At 40.3% G+C, this 19,991-nt stretch overlaps 1 protein-coding gene across 1 annotated transcript in view; it reads left to right on the top strand.

Annotated features, from left to right (window-relative positions):
• Window positions 1-19,991, top strand: part of agbl4 (AGBL carboxypeptidase 4) — a 257,535-nt gene that overhangs the window by 217,257 nt on the left and 20,287 nt on the right. The window contains exons 7-9 of the mRNA XM_020638952.3: window positions 12,895-12,984; window positions 14,276-14,390; window positions 15,053-15,164. Of these exons, the coding sequence (XP_020494608.1) occupies window positions 12,895-12,984; window positions 14,276-14,390; window positions 15,053-15,164 (317 nt within the window). The remainder of the gene's footprint in view (window positions 1-12,894; window positions 12,985-14,275; window positions 14,391-15,052; window positions 15,165-19,991) is intronic.

Here is a 19,991-nt window from a genome sequence, read left to right as displayed (position 1 = left end):
TTTCAAAAGTTATGCATTGCCATTTAATTTTGTCCAAAAGTTCATGGTCCCAGGTGATACATTTGACTTATTTTGGTGATCCCTTTTTTTTTTCCATTAGCACAAATATGAGGTTGGCATTTTCATTTTTTAAGGGAAACATCTGGACAACCATTGAGTTGTCTGTCTGCAAATGTGGTTGACATCTTCTTGCCCACTTGAGGATAAATTGTAATAAATGTAAACTCTCTTATCCTGGTTAAAATCTGAGCTTTTTCAGTTCTTTTTTTTTTTGATGACCAAATACCTGCCAAACTAATTTACTTTCCATCAGATAAGAAAAAAAAAACACCCTTTAAAAGTGTTGAAGACTTTAGAACCATGAACAGAGCTATAAAAAGATTGATGAACATTTTCAATTAAATGATTGATGAATATACCGAACTTTCAAGTGCCATGGCAAAAGAAATAATCCTGTCAACGAATCTTTCACTATGGGGCGCGCTGGTGGCGCAATAGTTAGGGCGCGTGTCCCATGTATTGAGACTCTCGTCTCAAGCGGTAGCCCCGGGTTCGCTTCCACCCATGGCCCCTTTCCACGTCATTCCCCACTCTCTCTCCCTGGTTTCCAACTCTATCCACTGTCCTCTCTCTGCATTAAAGGCACGAAAAGCCCAAAATAAAATAATAAAATAAATAAAAATAAAAATAAATCTTTAAAAAAACAAACAAATCTTTCACTATCAATATCCCTAAACTAAACTCACAGATTCTAAGGCCACTAAGTTTGCTCTAGAAGTGAACTATAACCCAGTATCCTTCTCTTTCTGCCATGTGAAGCTTCAGAGAGACCAGTCAGAGAGAGATTCTTTTATGGATTCCTTCATGATGTTGATGCGTTTTATCATTTTGATGCGCCATGTTAGTTTGGGAGTTGGGAACATGACTTACCACTCTGTCCGGTTGCTAGACCTGGGATGAGGAGCACATATGCCATTTGTTTCGGCCGTGTTGCTCCATCCTTCATACTCTGAACTACTTTCAGTGAGAGACATAACACCCCCTGCGACCTTAGTGGATGACTTATCCTCCTACCTCGAGGGCTGAGTAATGTGCCTGTGGCTCTGAGAATAGCTACAGCGCTGTCCGTCTTGGGTTGGGGTTGGGAGCGGCCAGATATTTGTCTGCATCATGGCTTCTGGTTTGCACATATGACTCTTCCTCTCGTACACACACACACAAACACAAGAAGTCTACTGGCATAAAGACACACATACTGCTCAGTATAGCATGATGGAGCAGTGTGGGGACCATGTGTCACACCTTGGCTGCTGAAGCACTCACTTGACCTCTCCACTGCACTGATGGATTTACACTGGCCCTGCAGGGGTGGCATAACACACTAATATGCACACATTTGTTCTCTAGATCATTATGTTCGTGGTCTGTTTCTTCAAAAAAAAAAATATCTGCCTGCAGGGTGTGAAGGAGAGGAAAAGAACAGAACGATTATGGGCCTGCAAATTCAGATACTTCATAACTTTGCTTGTACAGAAGCGTAATGTTCTGCTAAGAAGCCGTCCCTCTATGTGACGCTGATTTTATTTAAAAAGCTGACTTCCAGACTTTCTATCCGTGTTTGTGTGTGTGCACATGTGTGTGTGTGTGTGTGTGTGTGTGTGTGTGTGTGTGTGTGCGCATGTGTGTGTGTGTCTGTGTTCCACAGATCGCTAATCTCTGTGAAGTCCTGTTTGTTCTCCAGGTTTGCCCCCACTACAAACATTTCCCTGATCAAAGCTGTTGAATGGGCCTGCCACTTCAAACACCGTACACACACACACACACACACACACACACACACACACACACACACACACACACACACGAAACTGAACTGCTTGGTGGAAACGGGGCTTATATATGCATCCATTCCAATACAGCTCTACAGGCAGGCATGTTGTCATGGAAACCACATTAATCCTAAACCAACCAGCACGCCGTTGTTGCAACAAGCAAGCCAATCAGGAGTGGAAGAGGATGAGACAAATAGGAGTCATGAGCTCAATTAGCATTTCAGAGCTTGTTTTATTTCTAAGAAGCTTGTTTGCGTCGCACACTGTGTATTATAGCTGTGAATATGATGAATAAGCTACTCTACAGCATGAATGTCACTATTTATTCAAGCTTGTATCGCTATAACACTTCTGTTTTCATTTAAATTCACAGCCCGTCTCCTCTCACATCTGTTTTTTTTTTCTTTTACCAGGGATAAAGCAATCTAAAATTCATTTTCTTAAAGATATTCTTGAAGTCATTTAATTTTCAATAGATAACCGGCGATGTTATCTGAGACATTTGATGTCAGCTTTATCACAGAGTTGTATTAACAGCAGGTGTAATGCTGAGTTTGAATCCTTTCAAGTTTACTCAGAGAGAGAGAGATTAGGGAGATGGATTACGCCTCTAATTTTCATCCTTTTTAATCATAGAAACAAAAACCAAAGACACAGAAATGGAACAGGTAAATCACCCTGTGGGTACAATTTAATGAGCCATGTTATGATAATAAATGCGTATTGAGTAGTCCGTCAACACTTTTGTGTCAATAATATTGCAGTCAATAAGAATCCCCAACATTGACTTTTCAGTAACAAAGTGTCATGCATATCAAATACTCGTATACATCTGTGGACAAAGTTGACATAGAGATATCATATTGAGCTGTGGTACTCATCTTTGAGAGAAACAAGTCTCAAAGTTTTTTAAGAATAATCAAGGCTTGTAGGGTTTCATAGTGTCTGCTGTGAAGCACTTTCTTACCTGTATTTAAAAGTGCTATACAAATACATTATTATTATTAATCATTATTTTATCATTGTTATTATTATTAGAGCATTAGTGTGATTAATTATCCGGAGTAATAGGACAACTAAAGGCACTGTGAGTTGAAATTGAGAAGAAAGAAGCATCATAAGACTCAAATCCCAATCTTCAAGCTTTCCTGCGTCCTATAGCCTTCTGCTTTGAAAAGCAGTGTGTGTAACTGTCTGACTGAGAAACCAAAATGAAGAAATGCATTTAACTTGAGCTGATACTCTACTGAAAGCTTTGGAAATCAGAGGTGTCAAGAGGTGTACATACCCACGATTAAGTTCAAAGTCTGCAAAAATTATTGAAGCACCAGATGCATCGGATTCTCTTTGAGATGGTGATATTAGAAAAACCTTTAGGCTGTAGTCTAAATCTCCTTTTAGAAATGTGATTATCATGTAAGTTTTCTATTGATATATTTATTGTTTTTGTATTTAACAGTTAATGTTTTATATTTGCATTATCTTTTTTTAGGTAAAAAAAAAGAAGAAAGAAATCAGTCCTAAACAAGACCGTAGCGTACTGAAACAACGTACCAATTGTTGAGATTGCTCACAAAGTCTGAGTTTTCTTTTCCTCTTTCCTCTAGTTAAGTTTCTACATAGACAGCACCAGCAGGTAAAAGGGTTATTGGTGTATCCCAGTATCTGCTCACCTGAACTGCACTCTTGTTTAAAACAGCACCATCCACTGACTGCCTGACACACCGATTTTTTTCTCATGTCAGAGCTGTCCAGCGGGCTAAGGAGGACAGAGTGCAGCTCTTAAAATGGGACACACAACTGTCAAGGATAAAAATACCTGAAACCTGCAGAAGAGGAGATGATAAAGACTGCTGCAAGGAGCAAACAGAAGCAGCTACACCGTTTCTCTGTTTGGTGTGTTTGTTTGTGAATGTGACAAGGGAGGGAGCTTTTTCATGTTTTTTGACGCCATTTAAAGCTTTTGGGAGATGCAATGATTACTCTTCTTGCCAAAAGTTAGACATAAAGTCCAATACCAAACTCTATTACTTCGTGTTTAATACAGTAAATTCACCTCCCATGGGCATGACGGTGATTAGCTTATAGCATTAGGAATCAAAACAATGGGGTACAGCTAGAATGGCCCCGCCCAAAGTTCAATACAGATATCAGATTCACTTGTTGTACCTTGTTTGTCTAATCCATAAAAAGGAGAAGGTAAAGATTTCCTATTTGTGGTTTTCATGGAGTACCATGCTGTAAATATTCAAGTGACATCCTGAAGTCCTGTTTTGACTGTAGTGGTGCCAGGCAACGGGAGAGATGGGGCACATACTTAATTGCATCTTTATTTTACGTGAAATAGTTACAGTGACATAAACAAAGTAAATCAAAGTCTTGCTCAATATGTTTAACAATTCTACTCGAATATAAACCAAAGAAAACAGGATGAAAACTCTAAACTTCAGCTGAACCCAGAAGTGATACGAGGGAAAACACTGAAGACAGCATTTCTCACTGCTAAAAAATAGACATACAGAACCTTTCTGTGGTTTTATATCGATAAGACAGAGAAATACTTGTTTCGACACAACCATTTTGATGTTAACATACTGAAATATTAGCATCCTCGACTGATTGACTTTTTAAGGCCAATTTTAAAACAGCTACATTCAGACAATATTTAGATAAAGAAAAGAACATTTGGCAAACGATCCATATATTTATTCCGCCTTTTACATTTTTACATAAGTTAAGAATAATAGAGTATTTAATAACTATGTAGCTCAGGCTACAACATTTAAAAACAGTCTTATATGTTGGTGGAGGGAGGATGTTATTTGCTCTTGATGTTACTGTTGTTAATAAATAGACACAGCATATTATCATGAGGTCTTTGTTATTTTGTTGTTGGCGTGTCCCTTTGGCCTTTTGATTTGAACGCAGCGCTAAGTGTTTGTTAATGGCACTAACATGAATGTGGCTTTTAAATTGCACAACACCCATTAGACTGGTATTAACAAGGTAATGGCCTGTTACTAAACTGCTGAACAGCGTTGTCACTGCTGCTGAAACGAGCTGATGCCTGCAATGCACACATGACCACACACAGAAACACACACCCACACACACCCACACACACACACACACACACACACACACACACACACACACACACACTCACACACACCACAGCAGTTTTCTCCATGCACATGTTGAGAAGACTGAGAGTGATCTACAGTTTGAGTTTTTGTAGGTATGAGAGGAAGGGTTAGAAAAAAAGCAGAGACAAAACGTGTAGAATCGAAAGACTGAAAAAAAGGATAGAAAGAAATAGCTTCGGGGTGTGACTGTAGTTATTAAAGCTGGGATGCACTATGGTGGTTTACCTCACCCTGGCTGTATTGTTGTGGCTCAGAAATTATTGATAGGTAGGAAGAGACAGAGTAATAAAGAAGTACACATCAGTTTAGTCTGAAGGCTCAGTTTGTCAGATGCACTTTAGTAACAGCTTCTCTCTTGAAGTGACTGTTGTCTGGTTGACATTTAAGAACAAAATGTGTCCCCCGTCACTGGGGGTGTAGCTGGGGTTTTTTTTTTTTTCCTGTAGTGTGTCGTATCCCCCAAACACACAATCATGTACAGTACACACATGCACAAACACACTTCTCCAGCGTGGCGCAATGATAGGGCAGCGCAGTAGGAGGTACATTCCTCAGAAATCATTTCTCCCTCTCCTTTCTTCCTATTTGTAACTCATCCTTTCAAGCAAGACGGCCCTTAAAGTTCAGTGGCGCATTCTTCAAAAAAGGCTATTACTGATTGCCTCTGATTCTGTATCATGCCGCGCACACACCAGCCGTCCCTCCTTTTTATGTTCCTCTTCTCTTGTCATCATTTTCTGAAGGCGAGAGAGAGAGAGGAGAAGTCTGGGTTTTAGTGAAGGCCTGTGACCAATGCCTTGAAACCCTATGCAGTCCCTGTCTCTGACTTTGCGCCAGACGTCCGTATCGTATCACTAAAAGGGCATTTTGCTTTTGATACTTGACAGAGGTTCCTTTTTTGTTTCTCTCTCAAGTAATCTCTGTCTCGCCCTCTACGTCCATCCACACTCACAGTGCTTCATAAAACAGTGTGTGACTGTAAGAGATACAGACTGCCTCTGAAGGGGTTAAGTAACGCTTGAAGATGTTGTTGCCCAGAGGACAAGACAAAGAATATCTCACATAATAGACAATGATTGACTGCATTTTCAACAGTTTGACCTGTGACCACAGTTTTTTTTAACCTCAGCATTGAGAGCATTTTAAGAAACCATATGTTCAAATGAATGCGTCTTTATGTTTTGAGAACATAGATGAATCTTACAAGTATACTGCCTCTAATGTTTACAATATATTTTTAAAACATGTCATAGATATATTTGTTGCAACTGCTTATATTCTTTTTTGCAACTGCTTTACTGTTACATATAGAATCTTTTGACATTTTTGGTGTCATGTAGTTGGATCTCTGCTCAAAGAAATGTCTTAAGAAAAGGGTTTTGCAACACTTTTAGCAAGCTGTCTCACTTTATTTAAAATGATAGAAACTTAATTCTGTGACTTGAGAAACTAACAAGTCATCTGACATTTAAAAAAAACATCAAGTGAGAGGCAGTAAAAGCAGTTTCTAAAAATCTTTTTTCATTCTTCATTCTTTTTGAATGAATGTAAATGATAGATACTCTTTATATGTAATACATATACACAGTACATATATGTATTAATTTTCTGGTTTTTAATAACTTGATGTTTTTATTCAACACATATTGTTTTAAATCTCAGTTTATGCAATTTAAATGTTGGGTTAATTTGGGATAAAACAGGACCTGCTCTTTAGTTCATAATGTTTTTCAGACTTTAATATATTAAAACCTCTTAAAGAAACCTTGAAAATAAAAAACCTCAAATGGCTATTTCAGACAAGGTACAATGATTCTTAACAATGACTTAACCTTGATTTTTAAAACTTTTGATTCAGTGAATGGTTGAAAAATGATCTGGTAATTATTTCATATTCATGACTTGACTTGTTTTGCCTTCAGTAGCAAATGTCTGTCAACTATTCAACAATATTAACAGCAATCGAGAAACATGCACATCCAAATCAAGGAGGGCAGGTGCTGACTCGAGCAGAAATGTCACTGAAAACAAAGAGAAAGATGATTGCACTCTGCAGGGCTCCAATATTCCAGAAAATGTATTTCACCAGGTTAAATCAATGAAAATGAATGTATTTAATTGAAATACATTTTCTTGAATATTGGAGCCCTGCAGGGTGTGAGCTGTCTTTTTCTCTGTTTTCAGTAACAATTCAACAATATCCCTCAGGACCAATAAGGTTTTGTCTTATATTCAAAATACATTGTTCAGATTTTTCTGTTTCTTAGGCCATTCAACACATTTCATTGTGCAAAAAGCAGATGAAATGTTTTAAAGACGTCTACTCCAGGGTGTTTCAGTACACTGTGACATCACTGTTGGGTGTGGTTACAGGTGCACATTTCATACACCCATCATATTGATCCATAGATAGAAGTTAAGCTTGTTAGTGTTAATACCTGTACATAACTCTGCTGCTTTAAATCTACATCATGTCAACGTTTTAACAGTGTATACAACAGTCATCATTTAGCTTATTATTGTCATGGTGTGTCCACTTGAGCACTCATTTGCAACCCTAACAGGATTGGAGCTCTCAGTAGCAGCACCCTGCTCTTTTGTCAATGATCACTAAAGGCGTGTGTCTCACCACCACCTCTGAGCATTAACAGAATTGGAAAGCTCTTCAGCTCAGGCCTGAATGCTGATGTTTAGGTTGGATCGTCTCCCCTTCATCCCTCTGTCTGTGCGTCTCCCTGTGTCCCTCCGTCACTCCCATGTTCTGTGACCTCTACTGTCATCACGGTCGCCCTTGAGGAGCAGAAATCTCTCCATTTCACAGGGACCAGCCATAAGGGGGCTTGATTGCGGCAAATTGATCCGTAATCACACAGCGCTCGGAGCTTTTTATCCTGCCGCCTCTTCATCTCCACTTTAGAGGCTCGCCGTTGGCGTATTTACATGCTGTCATCTCAAGGGTTTCCTCTGCTCCATGCCTGTCTCTCTGTCTCTTCTTTCTCCCATCTATCTTGTCCTCTTTATTTATCTCTCTATCCCTCTTTCCTTTCATGATTCTCCCAATTTTCGTCTCTCCTTCTCCCTGTCCCTCCCCTTTCTGTCTGGATGTGATGCCAATCGGACTGTCTCGACATGGCCATTGTAATCCCCTCCCTAGGCCAGGTCTGCCTCTCTCTCTCTCTATCATACACATACATAAAACCAACAGATATACACACACAGATACACCTCTGACCACCACTTCTTGACTGCCTTCGTCGTCCACACATGTCAGATAATTATAATGTCCGAAGAGACAAAGAGGAAATAAGGGAGGTTGTACAAAGAGGAAAAGTGGAGGTGGATTCACTCAACATCTACCTCATATTGGTGCCTTACACTATGCCTCTATGACACCATACAATACTCTGCTACTAAATACAACTACATTACCAGGGTTGTTGCCTTTATTGGACCCCTCCCCCAGTTTAAAATGTATCCAAATGTAATGGGGGTTCAAAGCATTGAACAAATAGCACACGTTTTGATATAAACCATAAAAATTAAAAACAAAAAAACATGTCATGGGTTGTTTTGATTTTAAACTGAAAAACTTGGTTACCCTGAATGTTTTGAAAACCTTTTTTGTCCAGTCTGTCTGTGTGTTAATGTTTGGTTAATTTTTGATGATGATTCTTAATCATCGTTAATCTACTGTAATCTAAGTTTGTTTATTTTTGAAACAGTGTGTTGCTGCTACTCTTCCCATGCACAAGTGATCTCTGGTTTCAATAGGACAACCCTGGTGAAATAAAGCTTATAAGATAGAAACATGTTCCTGGTTTATTTCTTCTCTTTGTTTTCTTTTTTCTCATCATTTTCTGTTCCTGATCATCGACTGTCTGTGAAAATACTGAACCCCATCATGGTCCTGTTTGAGAACAGTATGCAGCGACTCCTTTTTCCACTCTGCATCCCTCCCTTCCCTCTCCTTCTCTTCCTGCAGACAGTTTAGCTGTGTAAGGTGTGCTTTGTGAAGTCACAGGGGATGCTTTATGAATGCATGACGAGGCCTTGGCACTGCCCCTGCCCTCCCCACCATGAGATAAGCTGAATAAATCTGAGACACGCCACGGGCCCAACACCACCAACAGACACAAACATACCGGCAAGAACACACTTAAAAAGTCGGGGGGGCCTGATCAAATCCTGGGGAAGAAAACAGCATCATAAAACTCTTATGACTTCAGAGCCCTCGTCACATCAGCACATATCCCTGTTTCTTTCTCTCTCTGTTTGTCCTTGAGGTGGCAGAGGGTGGTGTCAGCGGGGGAGCGAGGGAGGGGAGGGGGTGTGTGAAGAGGTGCAGAGCTTTTGATGCTTGTTGGGGCTCACTCAGCTGGGCAGTACACGCTGCTGCATCTCATCCCAAGGCTCTGTATGAATTCAACGGCAGTGACAATTTACAGCTCGCGCCCATCCTCGATATGACGCACCGAGCAGGGCGCCGAGCGTGTCTTGTTGCCATCACACCAGAGTGAGGCTAATTTATTACAGTGTAAAATTCACAGTGCTGAGAGAGTGGGCAAGGGAGTGTGTCTGTGTGTGTGTGTGTGTGTGTGTGTGTGTGTGTGTGTGTGTGTGTGTTGGGGGGGGGCCTTGGTTGGAGGACTTATGGGGTTAATGTGGTCAGTGAGACATTATTTAATTTGTCACTGTGTTGCATAGGGCAGGGTCACAGCTTATACTGAAGCATATTTTTTATAGTTTGCAAAGATATTAAACATTCAATACTTCATGTTGTCTAAATACAAAACAAGAGACGCTATTCAATGTCCAATTCCATTATTGGTCATTTATTTCTAATCTTAAAATGATCCTGTATATACTTTATGTCTTAAAGTTGGACTCAGATGAGGGTTTTTTTATTAAGCAAAATCTGCCTTTTCTCAAATCAAATTAACTTTTTAATTGGTTAAATGTATTTAAATATATTCCATGAAGCTTCCAAAAGGTCTTGACAGGTCCTCCTTTGTTCCTGCTGAGGAAGACTGATGAAGACGATCTCAGTTAATTACATCATGTCACAACTTATGAGATTGAACCCAAAGTTCCCAGGACTGCCGCTGCCTCAGAAAGAGCTGACCAGCACAATCAGGCCTGACCTTCAGTTTCCATTAGATTTATGTTGTTTTTCACTGCCACTTTTCTTCTCTCCACTGATTTACATATTTATCAGAGCTGATCGTAGTTTGACATCCTCTAATTTTTTTTCTGCCCTCTCTGCGAGAGAACGAGTGGTAATGTAGTGTACAGTGCGCCATGTGACTTTGGCAGGTAAGAAATATGCTGAGGGAGCGTTTTGATTTGGATGTGTGGGCATAAATTCTGCCTCTGCTGCTTTCAGTCACTCATTGTCACACAACCCCTCCCTTTCCCAGCCTCCACCCTCTAACTGTAGCCCTCTCTCACTATTTATTTCCCTGATTATTAAACTTTTAAGTCATGTAGTCAGAGGACTGTGATGGCTTGAAGTTAAAGGGGTTCATTATTTGGAGACCTGGCCTATCAGCAAACCGTGGTGTTGCCAGTCTGGCATGGCTGTAAATTCACTTTTAGCCCTGCCATAATGAACGAACAGTGTGCTTGTTTGTGTTTATCTGTACCTTATTATTGCACAAAATATAGAAGGGATTTTTTTTGTAATAAAAAAAAAAAAGATCAATTCATACACTGGAAAATGATTTGACCATGAAAAATGTATAGACGACTTTTATTGTTTATTGTTTATTGGTTCCGTTCTTATCTCCATGTTACATTTCTCAACGGAAAAAAGAGTTCCAGAAAAGAGAGTTAGATCATTTTTGTTGTCTCAGAAAGCTACTCCTCAATCTACTCCTCTGTCTTGTCTTTCTCTTGTCTTCTGTCATTCGTCACCTCTGCGTGTCAACAGCCTGGCCCCTGCCTGCTGATCTCTACTGACACCTTGAGGTCAGGATCTGCTGCTGCAGTGCTGTGCTCTGAGACCCTGACTTTGACCCTAACCTTCTTTTTAATTGTCTCGCACAACCTGAGCCAAAAGTTACATTTTCCTTTCCCATATAGCCTCTCTGCTGTGCTGGGTTTCCTCTGGGTGTCTGGGTGCCTATGGAATAGTGGGACTTAATTTTGTGCTACATCGCTTGGATGGGCACAGCCTGATACAGAGGAACACAGAGATACAAACACATAAACACAACAACTACTTGGGGAGCGTTTGTCTGAGCCCTGAGGAGACATAGTCGCTAACATTCACACACACTCACACAACAATGTGGGATAAACAGTGGATCCATTGTAAGCTCCAGGAGTCTGCTGTAAGAGATTGTTTTGATGAAGCAGCAAGGGCACACTAGCTTTGAGACTAAATGTAGCATGGTTAGCACGGTCCAATTCCCAGACAGTCGGGACCTTGGCAGCTGCCTCTGGTTTGGCTCTCAACTTTCCGGGTTCTTGTTTTTAATGTAGGCAGAAAAACTGTAGGCCTATGTGTAAGCCTTCCTATGTCTTTTTTTGACTCCTGATTGCAGCGTTGTGTTCTACTGTGTGTGTGTGTGTGTGTGTGTGTGCATTTGTGTTCTTATATCAAGAGCCTGTGTGGTGGCCCGGGGTCGAGGCCAAAGTAGAATTACTAGTGATGGAATTTCACAGCCATCAAGCACCCAGCAGCCGGCCAAACCGCAAGCACTCACATTTACAACAAACGGGCCGCCCCGCTCCACGGAGACTCCTGAATGGCAAAGCCATTTGTCTCTGTGAAGGGCAGAGGGGGAAAAGAAAAGCGAAATAAAATCAGAGGGAGAGTACTTAAACGGAACAACAATTTTTTTTCCTGTTTACGACCCCTAACCACTCAAACAGACACAAATGCATACTCTCTCTCTCTCTCTCTCGCTCTCTCTCTCTCTCTCTCTCTCTCTCTCTCTCTCTCTCTCTCACACACACACACACACACACACACACACACACACACACACACACACACACACACACAGCTCTGGGGCTAAATTAGAATTAAGGAGAAGGAAAGGTGCATAGCCTGTTGCTAATTAGCATTTTCTCTGCTCAGCAGAAGTGGGTGAAAGAATCAATAAGATATTAAGTTTGTGTTTAGCGACGAGGCACACAATCACTTTCATCCATTAGCAACAGCAGATTAGAGGAGAACCAACGGCAAAGAAAACAGCAAAATTTTGACCTCTGTGGTTTTCAAACAGACTAGGAGACTGTTATTTTTGTCGGCCGGTCTATTGTTTGCTGTTAAGAAATGTGAACAAATGTTACCCTCTAAATATCCACCCAAAATTAAATTAACCTCTTGCAATGAGAGGTTTATTGACTTTGAGAGTTAAAAGATTTCATGTTTTTGATCTGGGTTTCAAACACTCCATAGTCCATCTCTAAAAGAATTGCCTTCATTTTATAAGCAAGCACATTTAAACTCCAGATCATTTATCTAATTGAAAAGTCAAAGCAGGGGAGGAGAGAATGGTCTAGCCAGAGAGAATTCTTCATTCAGACCTGAAGACTTCAATGATAGAGGACTTCTATCGAGACTCACCTGTTGCTGCCTACTCCTGACCTCTGTAGATGTATAATTCAACTTGCCTGTTGAATATTCTGTGTGTGTGTGTGTGTGTGTGTGTGTGTGTGTGTGTGTGTGTGTGTTGGTTTGATGTTTGATTCATGTGTGTCTGGATGAAAATGGACAGCCAGGTCAGTGTGTGTTTTGACTAAGCCTTTAACACTGCACTGTAATGGGCAAAATGAGTTTCTAACTCTAATAATACTGAAATTACTTAGACTTTTGTAGATTGCAGTTTTTGGACGAGTGCACCTTTGTGGATTGGCAATAAAATCGTTTCCTTCAGTTGACACACTGTCGTTGTCTTGCTTTACAGACCTTCCAAGTCCAGAGAGGGGGAAGAAGCTGGTCTTTCTTACATCTCGAGTTCATCCCGGGGAGTCTCCTGCCTCCTTTATCTGTCAAGGTAACATTTGAATGTTAGTTTGATTCCTTTGTTCTATTCAGATGAAGCGCCACTGGTCGGATCATGTTTGGTTTTGTACACCAATACCTGTCTGAGTTCATTGTCTGTTACTTTGATCTGTAGCAGAGGCTAAGATCCTGATTTTAGGCCCTAGTATGGGTCGAGTGTCAAAGCTCCTACATTTTCCAAAATGCAACTGGATAGCATCTGCTTGTAAGATCTCCCTTGCTTTGTTAATGTTCTCGTCTTTTAGACTGCATTTCCACAGTTTGAGTGCAGGCTTACTGTTAAAGGTTCCAAAAATGGAAACATTCTCTACATATATGAGCTCTGAAACTGTATCTGAGAAGTCCTTCATGCTACAGGAATAGATACAAGAAGCTGTTGTTTTGTACAATAACTCTGGAAATACAATCTAAGGATATCACTGGGTTGCACAGTCTTTGCTCCTGAGCTCCACTGACTCAAAACTAATAAAACAGCTTGAAAAACAAGGAACCTTTGGGAAATTGTCTCCTTGTGCAGTGCAACAAGCTAAGAGACAGTTTTAGAAAGATTTAATGACTCTGTACTCTCTTCCTCCTTTTCAGACTGAGGTCAGTGAGCAGGTTTGCGTCTTCTGGGTCCAGCTTCCTTGTTTATGGGAGAAGGAAAGGGCTAGGAGGAAAACTGGGATGAAAGCCATGGCTTTACATTAACTGTTGGCCCCTGTCCACTATTTTGATTCAGAAACAGGCGAAGTCTTTTAAAATAGGTGAAGAGATGCCTTGATGTGAAGATGAGGTGTAGGTAGTGGGGTGAAGAAAAAAAACGATTTATCTTCCTGTCTAACTATTTATTTATTTGTCTATCTAATCTATCTGTGGTATCAGTCTATTTGAATGTGTGTGTTTTAGTGTGTGTGCATCATCATGAATCAGATGAGTTGGCTCCTCGCCCGCCGTGTGCTGTCTGTTTTTCCAGCGCCGTCTGCTCCATTCCATTTGTATCGATTTAGGCTTGACGTCTCCTATTCCTCCCCAGATTCTGACGATGCCCCTCGCTGTCCTTCCCTCTCCTTTTGTTTCTCAAAACTCAATTAACTGCCAACCCGTCTTCGCTTTTCTTTTCAAGTCTATTTCTCTCTCTCTCTCTCTCTCTCTCTCTCTCTCTCTCTCTCTCTCTCTCTCTCTCTCTCTCTCTCTCTCTCTCTCTCTCTCTCTCTCTCTCTGTGAGTGTGTGTGTGTGTGTGTGTGTGTGTGTGTGTTGCCATGTTGAATCTGAATGTATGTCTGTGTTTTGTGTTTGGCAGGTGTGATTGACTTCCTTGTGAGCCAGCATCCTGTGGCTCAGATCCTAAGAGATCATGTGATCTTCAAGGTTGTCCCCATGCTTAATCCTGATGGAGTCTACCTGGGCAACTACAGGTACACAAACACACATCTTTTTAATTCTTCATTTGAATGCATCGCTACTATTACAATGAATTCGCACATTACATGCTTTTACATCCTGCTACACAAGATTATATCCTCTTAACTCCACCTTTAGGGAGCTTAATGAATTCATATAGCTCACAGCAGTGCATTTGTTGGAAGATAGTGTTTGGCTGTAGGGCTGTTTCGCTCTGTGCCAGTCTGTGTCCAGCCTCTCCTCCACTCTGTCTTTAACACTATTGCTGCAGCTCTGTGGGCATCCTCCTCTCCTCTTTTCTCTTTCCCTTCTTCATAATTGCCTTTTACTTAATAGACTCAGCCTCAGGAATACTAATGCATACTAAGATAAGCATCAGCTGCGTGTTCCAAGTGTGTTTGTGAGTGCCATCTAGTGATCACTCCTTGTCATTGCCTCCAAAAATAGTAGCAGGGGATTCTTGCTTCCCTACAGTGACAAGCTCTGTAATATCATTAACAACATAGAGGGAATTTTCCTTTCTTCCTTTCACACTGAATGGTGCTGACTAGCATATGAACATTAGTGATTGTCCTCACCTACACATGCATACTTTATTAATACATGTGCATGCACTTTCTACCTCTCGCCCAATGTGTGTCTGTGTGTGGTTTTATGTGTGTTTTTGTGTATACAGGTGTTCTCTGATGGGCTTCGACCTGAATCGCCACTGGCAGGATCCCTCTCCATGGGCCCACCCAACGCTGCACGCTGTCAAACAACTCATAGTGCAGATGAGCCAAGACCCGGTGAGTGTGCAAGCACAAACATAAACACACACACACAAAAGCACACACTTCCTCCATACTATGCTCAACATTGCTTCACCACAGTGGTGTCCACTGGTCCCAAATAGAGTTTCCTGCCTCCCTGCTTGGTTCAGCATGTTCTTCCAATCTGTGTTTAGGGTGTGTGAGCACTGGGGAGCATGCAGAGGCAAGTCAGCAGCTCCAGAATGTCAGCTAGGCTCTCCTGGCCATTCAAAACACACCACTGAAGCAAATCTCTGTGCTTTCAGTCTCTTACTGTAACTTTTCCCTTCTCCAGTTTTAGTCTTTCAGACAGGAGAATGCTACACAGGCAGGCGAGGGATTTTTCTCTTTGTTCCTGATGTTAATTATAAGCAGAGCGGCAGGTTGGTGGGATTACTGAAGGTCAGTGAGTGTCCTGGGAATACTCTGCCCTTTTGTACACTCCTCTAATCCTGATAAGAGAGGGAGCAGGCCGGGGCGGGATGCAGGGCAGGCCAGAGATGGGGTGAGGCGCAGGGCTGGCATTGGGCAGATTAACCTTTTCCCCCGGCTCTGACATGCTGATCGATAGACTCTGTCATGGCAGGGTGATCCACTCATAGCTGTCATTCACACACACACACGCACGCACACACATACACACAAAACAAACACATACAGCATCACTTGATGACAAAGCTGCCATTTTTCACAGCAGACAAACAGGTGTAGTTGCAGAGTCTTAAATACATTTTCAAATGATAGTGTTGACTTTTTCCCCTCCAAACTGGATGTTGAGTCCCTTTTAAATGATACTTATTTAGACTTAGGTCATCTTTGCTTTATCATTTGATTTTTTGATTTTATTTAGGTGTTAAGGCTTTAACTTGAGGCCACTTGGCTAACTGTTCCCCCCTCACTATTATTCATGTAACTTACTGTTTATTTAACGATAAAGATGACTTTTACACAATTTATTTCGGTATGTTTATTCTGTGGTCAGAGGTAGTTTTATAAACCATTATTTATTTAATTTCCTCAGGGTTTATAATTTATGATTCATTCTAAAGTATTATAGTAGTTTTCTTCTATTATTGTTTTTTAAACCGAATTTGAGGACCTAATTTTGTTCTCGTTCTTGTCCTCAACTGCTTTGAAAAGACAATATCAACTCCTTGATTACTTGAAAATCTATCAAACTGCATCAAGGGACAAGCATTCACAATAGCTGATGTGTCATCATCTGCACTTTTGAATATTTTTTAGTGGAATACACATGGAAATAATACCAGATTTAAACAGATATTGCTGTAGCCATATAAAAGTCCTTATTCCCCTGGCACCACAGTGACTTTTAGTTCTTTGTGTTGGTTAATACAGGTCCTAGTCAATACAGCACTGGTCCAAATTGTTCCTATGTCCACTCCTGCTGGTCAGACCCCTACCTCTCCTTCTCTGTTGATAACCATCCCAACACTAGTCCTCCTGCAGCCCCTCCTTCTCCCTGATGATTGCCTTCAGTCTTACAGAGTTAATTTGGAGGCTTGGGCAACCTCTCCTCTTCTGTCTCTCTCGCCACAGCCAGTTAATCCCATCTGACACACTACTCATGTCTGGGGCTCCCACATGCCAGTTTTAATGCCAACTCTGCAGCCAGGAGGCCCTGCGCTCCTGCCCTCCATTCATGCTCATCTCACACAGCGGGCACCCAGTCTAATGAGGCTACCAGGGTTGGAGGGCTCTGCTGGAGGACTCCATTAACAGGAGATCAGCAGCAGCCACAGCACAACAGTTAGCTAAGCTAGCATGCGGCCAATTTACTAGCTCCTAACTCAGTGTGGTCATTTGTTTAAAAACCAGAAAACTGAGATGAAAGTAAAATAGGAGACCATTTTAAATCTTTAGGCATTTTTTTATACTTATTCATAATATGAATAATTAGTGTAAAAAATGGTAGTTGATAATATCATCAATTTCACTTAAACTTAGCACAACTTAGTGATAAAGAGAAAATAAAACAAAGCTACTTACCTACATTGATTTTAGCCTGAACTATATGATTGTCTTTTTTCAAATTCGTCTTTAGGGATTAACAGTGTGGAGAGAAATGCCTGAAATGTATTGGGGGTCACAAGCTGGCTAATATAGTTTTAAAAGCAGCCCTTTGTAGTTTTAATGTTACTGGCTGATGCTGCAACAGAATCAATACAGTAAAAGTTAATGTTGTTTGTTGGCTACAATAATACACTTCTCGAAAAGAAAACAACAATGCTTGACTTTTACAATTGATGAATTAACCAATTTTAGTGATCAATAATTTCTATCTTGCACTAATAACACAAAAACCTAAACTTTAGGTGGTAATGGTATTGGCATCACATCGTCTTTATGTTTCAGTGCGCACAGTTTGAATTGATATGATACCTGTCAAGATTGATTAAACAGCAACAAAGAGAACTATACCCTGATATAAGTTAGCTCTCGACCGTGAGCCTGCTTTTCTTCTATGATATAAAAGGCAGTGTGATTGTACTCGGACATTTGGCCAGTGTTTTTGGTAGTTGTGCATAGTACTACTGCACAGCAGGAGAAGTCTATTATGTATCAAATATTGTATAGTAGTCTTTAAGTGAATGATCCCATGTATTCACTATTCATTCACTATAAGATTAAAAAGACTAAAAACTCAACATCATCATACAAGAGATGTTTGGTCTTTGAAATTCATTTCAAGCGCAACCTGATGATTTTGCAGATGATGCAGTGCTTATGAATTCAACTTGCACTGTAAATTGATGTCGGATCTTAATGTACCTAAATCTGAGCCGGACATCATGTCCTCATCGTGACTTCTTAAAACACTCACAGATCTATGCATAACACTCCAGTCAAAGTCACACTGCCCACTGTTGCATTGTGGAGCTCATTCAGTTTGAAACCCCATCAACCATTACTGTGACAAAAACCTGATTGTCCATCATTCTGAATTCAGAGCCACTCTCTTTATGCTGGAAAAATACCCTTTTCTGTTCAGACAATAACTTCCCAGACAAGTGGCATTTGAATCAAAGCTTGTAGCGGGAGCAATCTACTTTGCATTAGTACTGATGGCTGGAAACCTTTATTTGTAAAATATTTATATATACATTTAGTGTTTAGATCATTTGTGTCCATGGTGTTTATGAAAAACTCTCTCCTGAACAAGAAAAAAAAATCAGAGACTTAAAGTCACATCAGCCAGCTCACCTGGAAAGGTTATATTAAAACATGATTACAGATTGTGCACAGTCACATTTTGACATCAAGGCTATAAATACATTACTCCTCATAACGTACAGTCTGCATAAAAATAGATTGGGGAATGATAACAAATATTCTTTCTTCAAGGGAAATAAAGCCAAATGGGAATATAAGGAAAAAGAGAGGTGCATGTAATCTGTATTATTCCAAAACTGAAAGTAGTCCCCAGCAAATGTCGTGTGCTGATAAAAAGAACATTAATCTGGAGCTAACATATGCATAATTTACACCTGTTTCAGTGATGAATGCATGAAAAAGAGCATACAGCCCCTTTTTTTAATAAAACTTTTAATTTAATAAGAACTTTAAAAGCACAAGTTAGAATCAGTGGGCTTCGTGTTGTGTTTCAAAAGTAGGCACATAGAAAGTATTTAGGGCAGACTAATGTACTGTTGTTTTCTATCTTTTCAGAGGATTTGTTGACAAAAACAAATGTATGACCAAGTGCCAAGGTTATGCTTCCTGTATTTTTTCTAACACCAGGTGTATTTTATGTGTCTGTTTGAGGGTTTGTCACATGTTTACCAGTAAAAGCAGAATGGTCTCGAAGGTTGCTGCTCTTTCACATCAGTTTTATATTTATTTATTATAAGGGTCACCACTCCTACTAATCTCACTGAGAATTAGAACCCACTGTTCAGCTCTGGGGAGGTTTCAGCTTCAGTTTGGCTAGTAGTCATTTTCTCAGATAAGTAGATTCCTTTTCATTTTTTAACTTTATTTTATTTTATTAAAAGTTCTTAGCAAAAAATCCTCTTAGATTATGATCACTCCTTAAAGTGTATTTTGACCCAAACTATTAACACCGTCGTAACTCTTTCAGACATAACGGTCCATCATCACTATTTACACTATTAGATATACTGGTTTGTTTATCCTATTGAAACTATGAGCAGCGATAGAGGACCACATCAGGAGGTCGCTTTAGTGCATACCCGCATGTACGCTTACACAATCTTTTATACAGGACAAATTCATGTAAGCTTTTACCATTGTCAGGGTATGTGCTGTTTATGATAGTAAAAAAAAAGGTTTGTTATCTGTCTTACTCTTTCCTCAGAAGATACAGGTGTTTTAGGAGTTAGTTGGTCAGTTGGATTTATCAGATGACAAGAAAGAGAGCCTAATTGGGATTCACTGTATACTGGTCGTGGAAGAGGACGATTATTTATTTTATAGAAACGAACGTGTGGCTCAAAGTTCAGTGAGAGTGTTTGTGCTTGTTCAAACTGTTCCATAAAACTCCATCATTTACCATCTGCAGCTGAATATTGGTCAGCAGGGAAAATGGCTGAAAGAGGCAATGATGCAAGGAGCTATAATCTGTTCCCAAGCTACCCTGTTGTTTGTTTTGAAAAGAGAGAAATCGAGAAGGAGAAAGAAAAAAAGGAAAAGAGACCCGCGAAACAAATGGACCCATCTTCTTCCTAAAGCGTTGCTTTTCCAGCTCATTTATCAAAAGCAGAAGAAGAATTCTTTTTGATTGGCTGATTACCAGGAGCATTCATCACCGGCCGACATATCCCCACCAATTCGACGCTGCCA

This window comes from Labrus bergylta, chromosome 6, assembly GCF_963930695.1.
Source record: "Labrus bergylta chromosome 6, fLabBer1.1, whole genome shotgun sequence".
NCBI lineage: Eukaryota > Metazoa > Chordata > Actinopteri > Labriformes > Labridae > Labrus > Labrus bergylta.
Note: the sequence above shows the minus strand (reverse complement) of the source record. Positions and strands in the feature narration are given on the sequence as shown.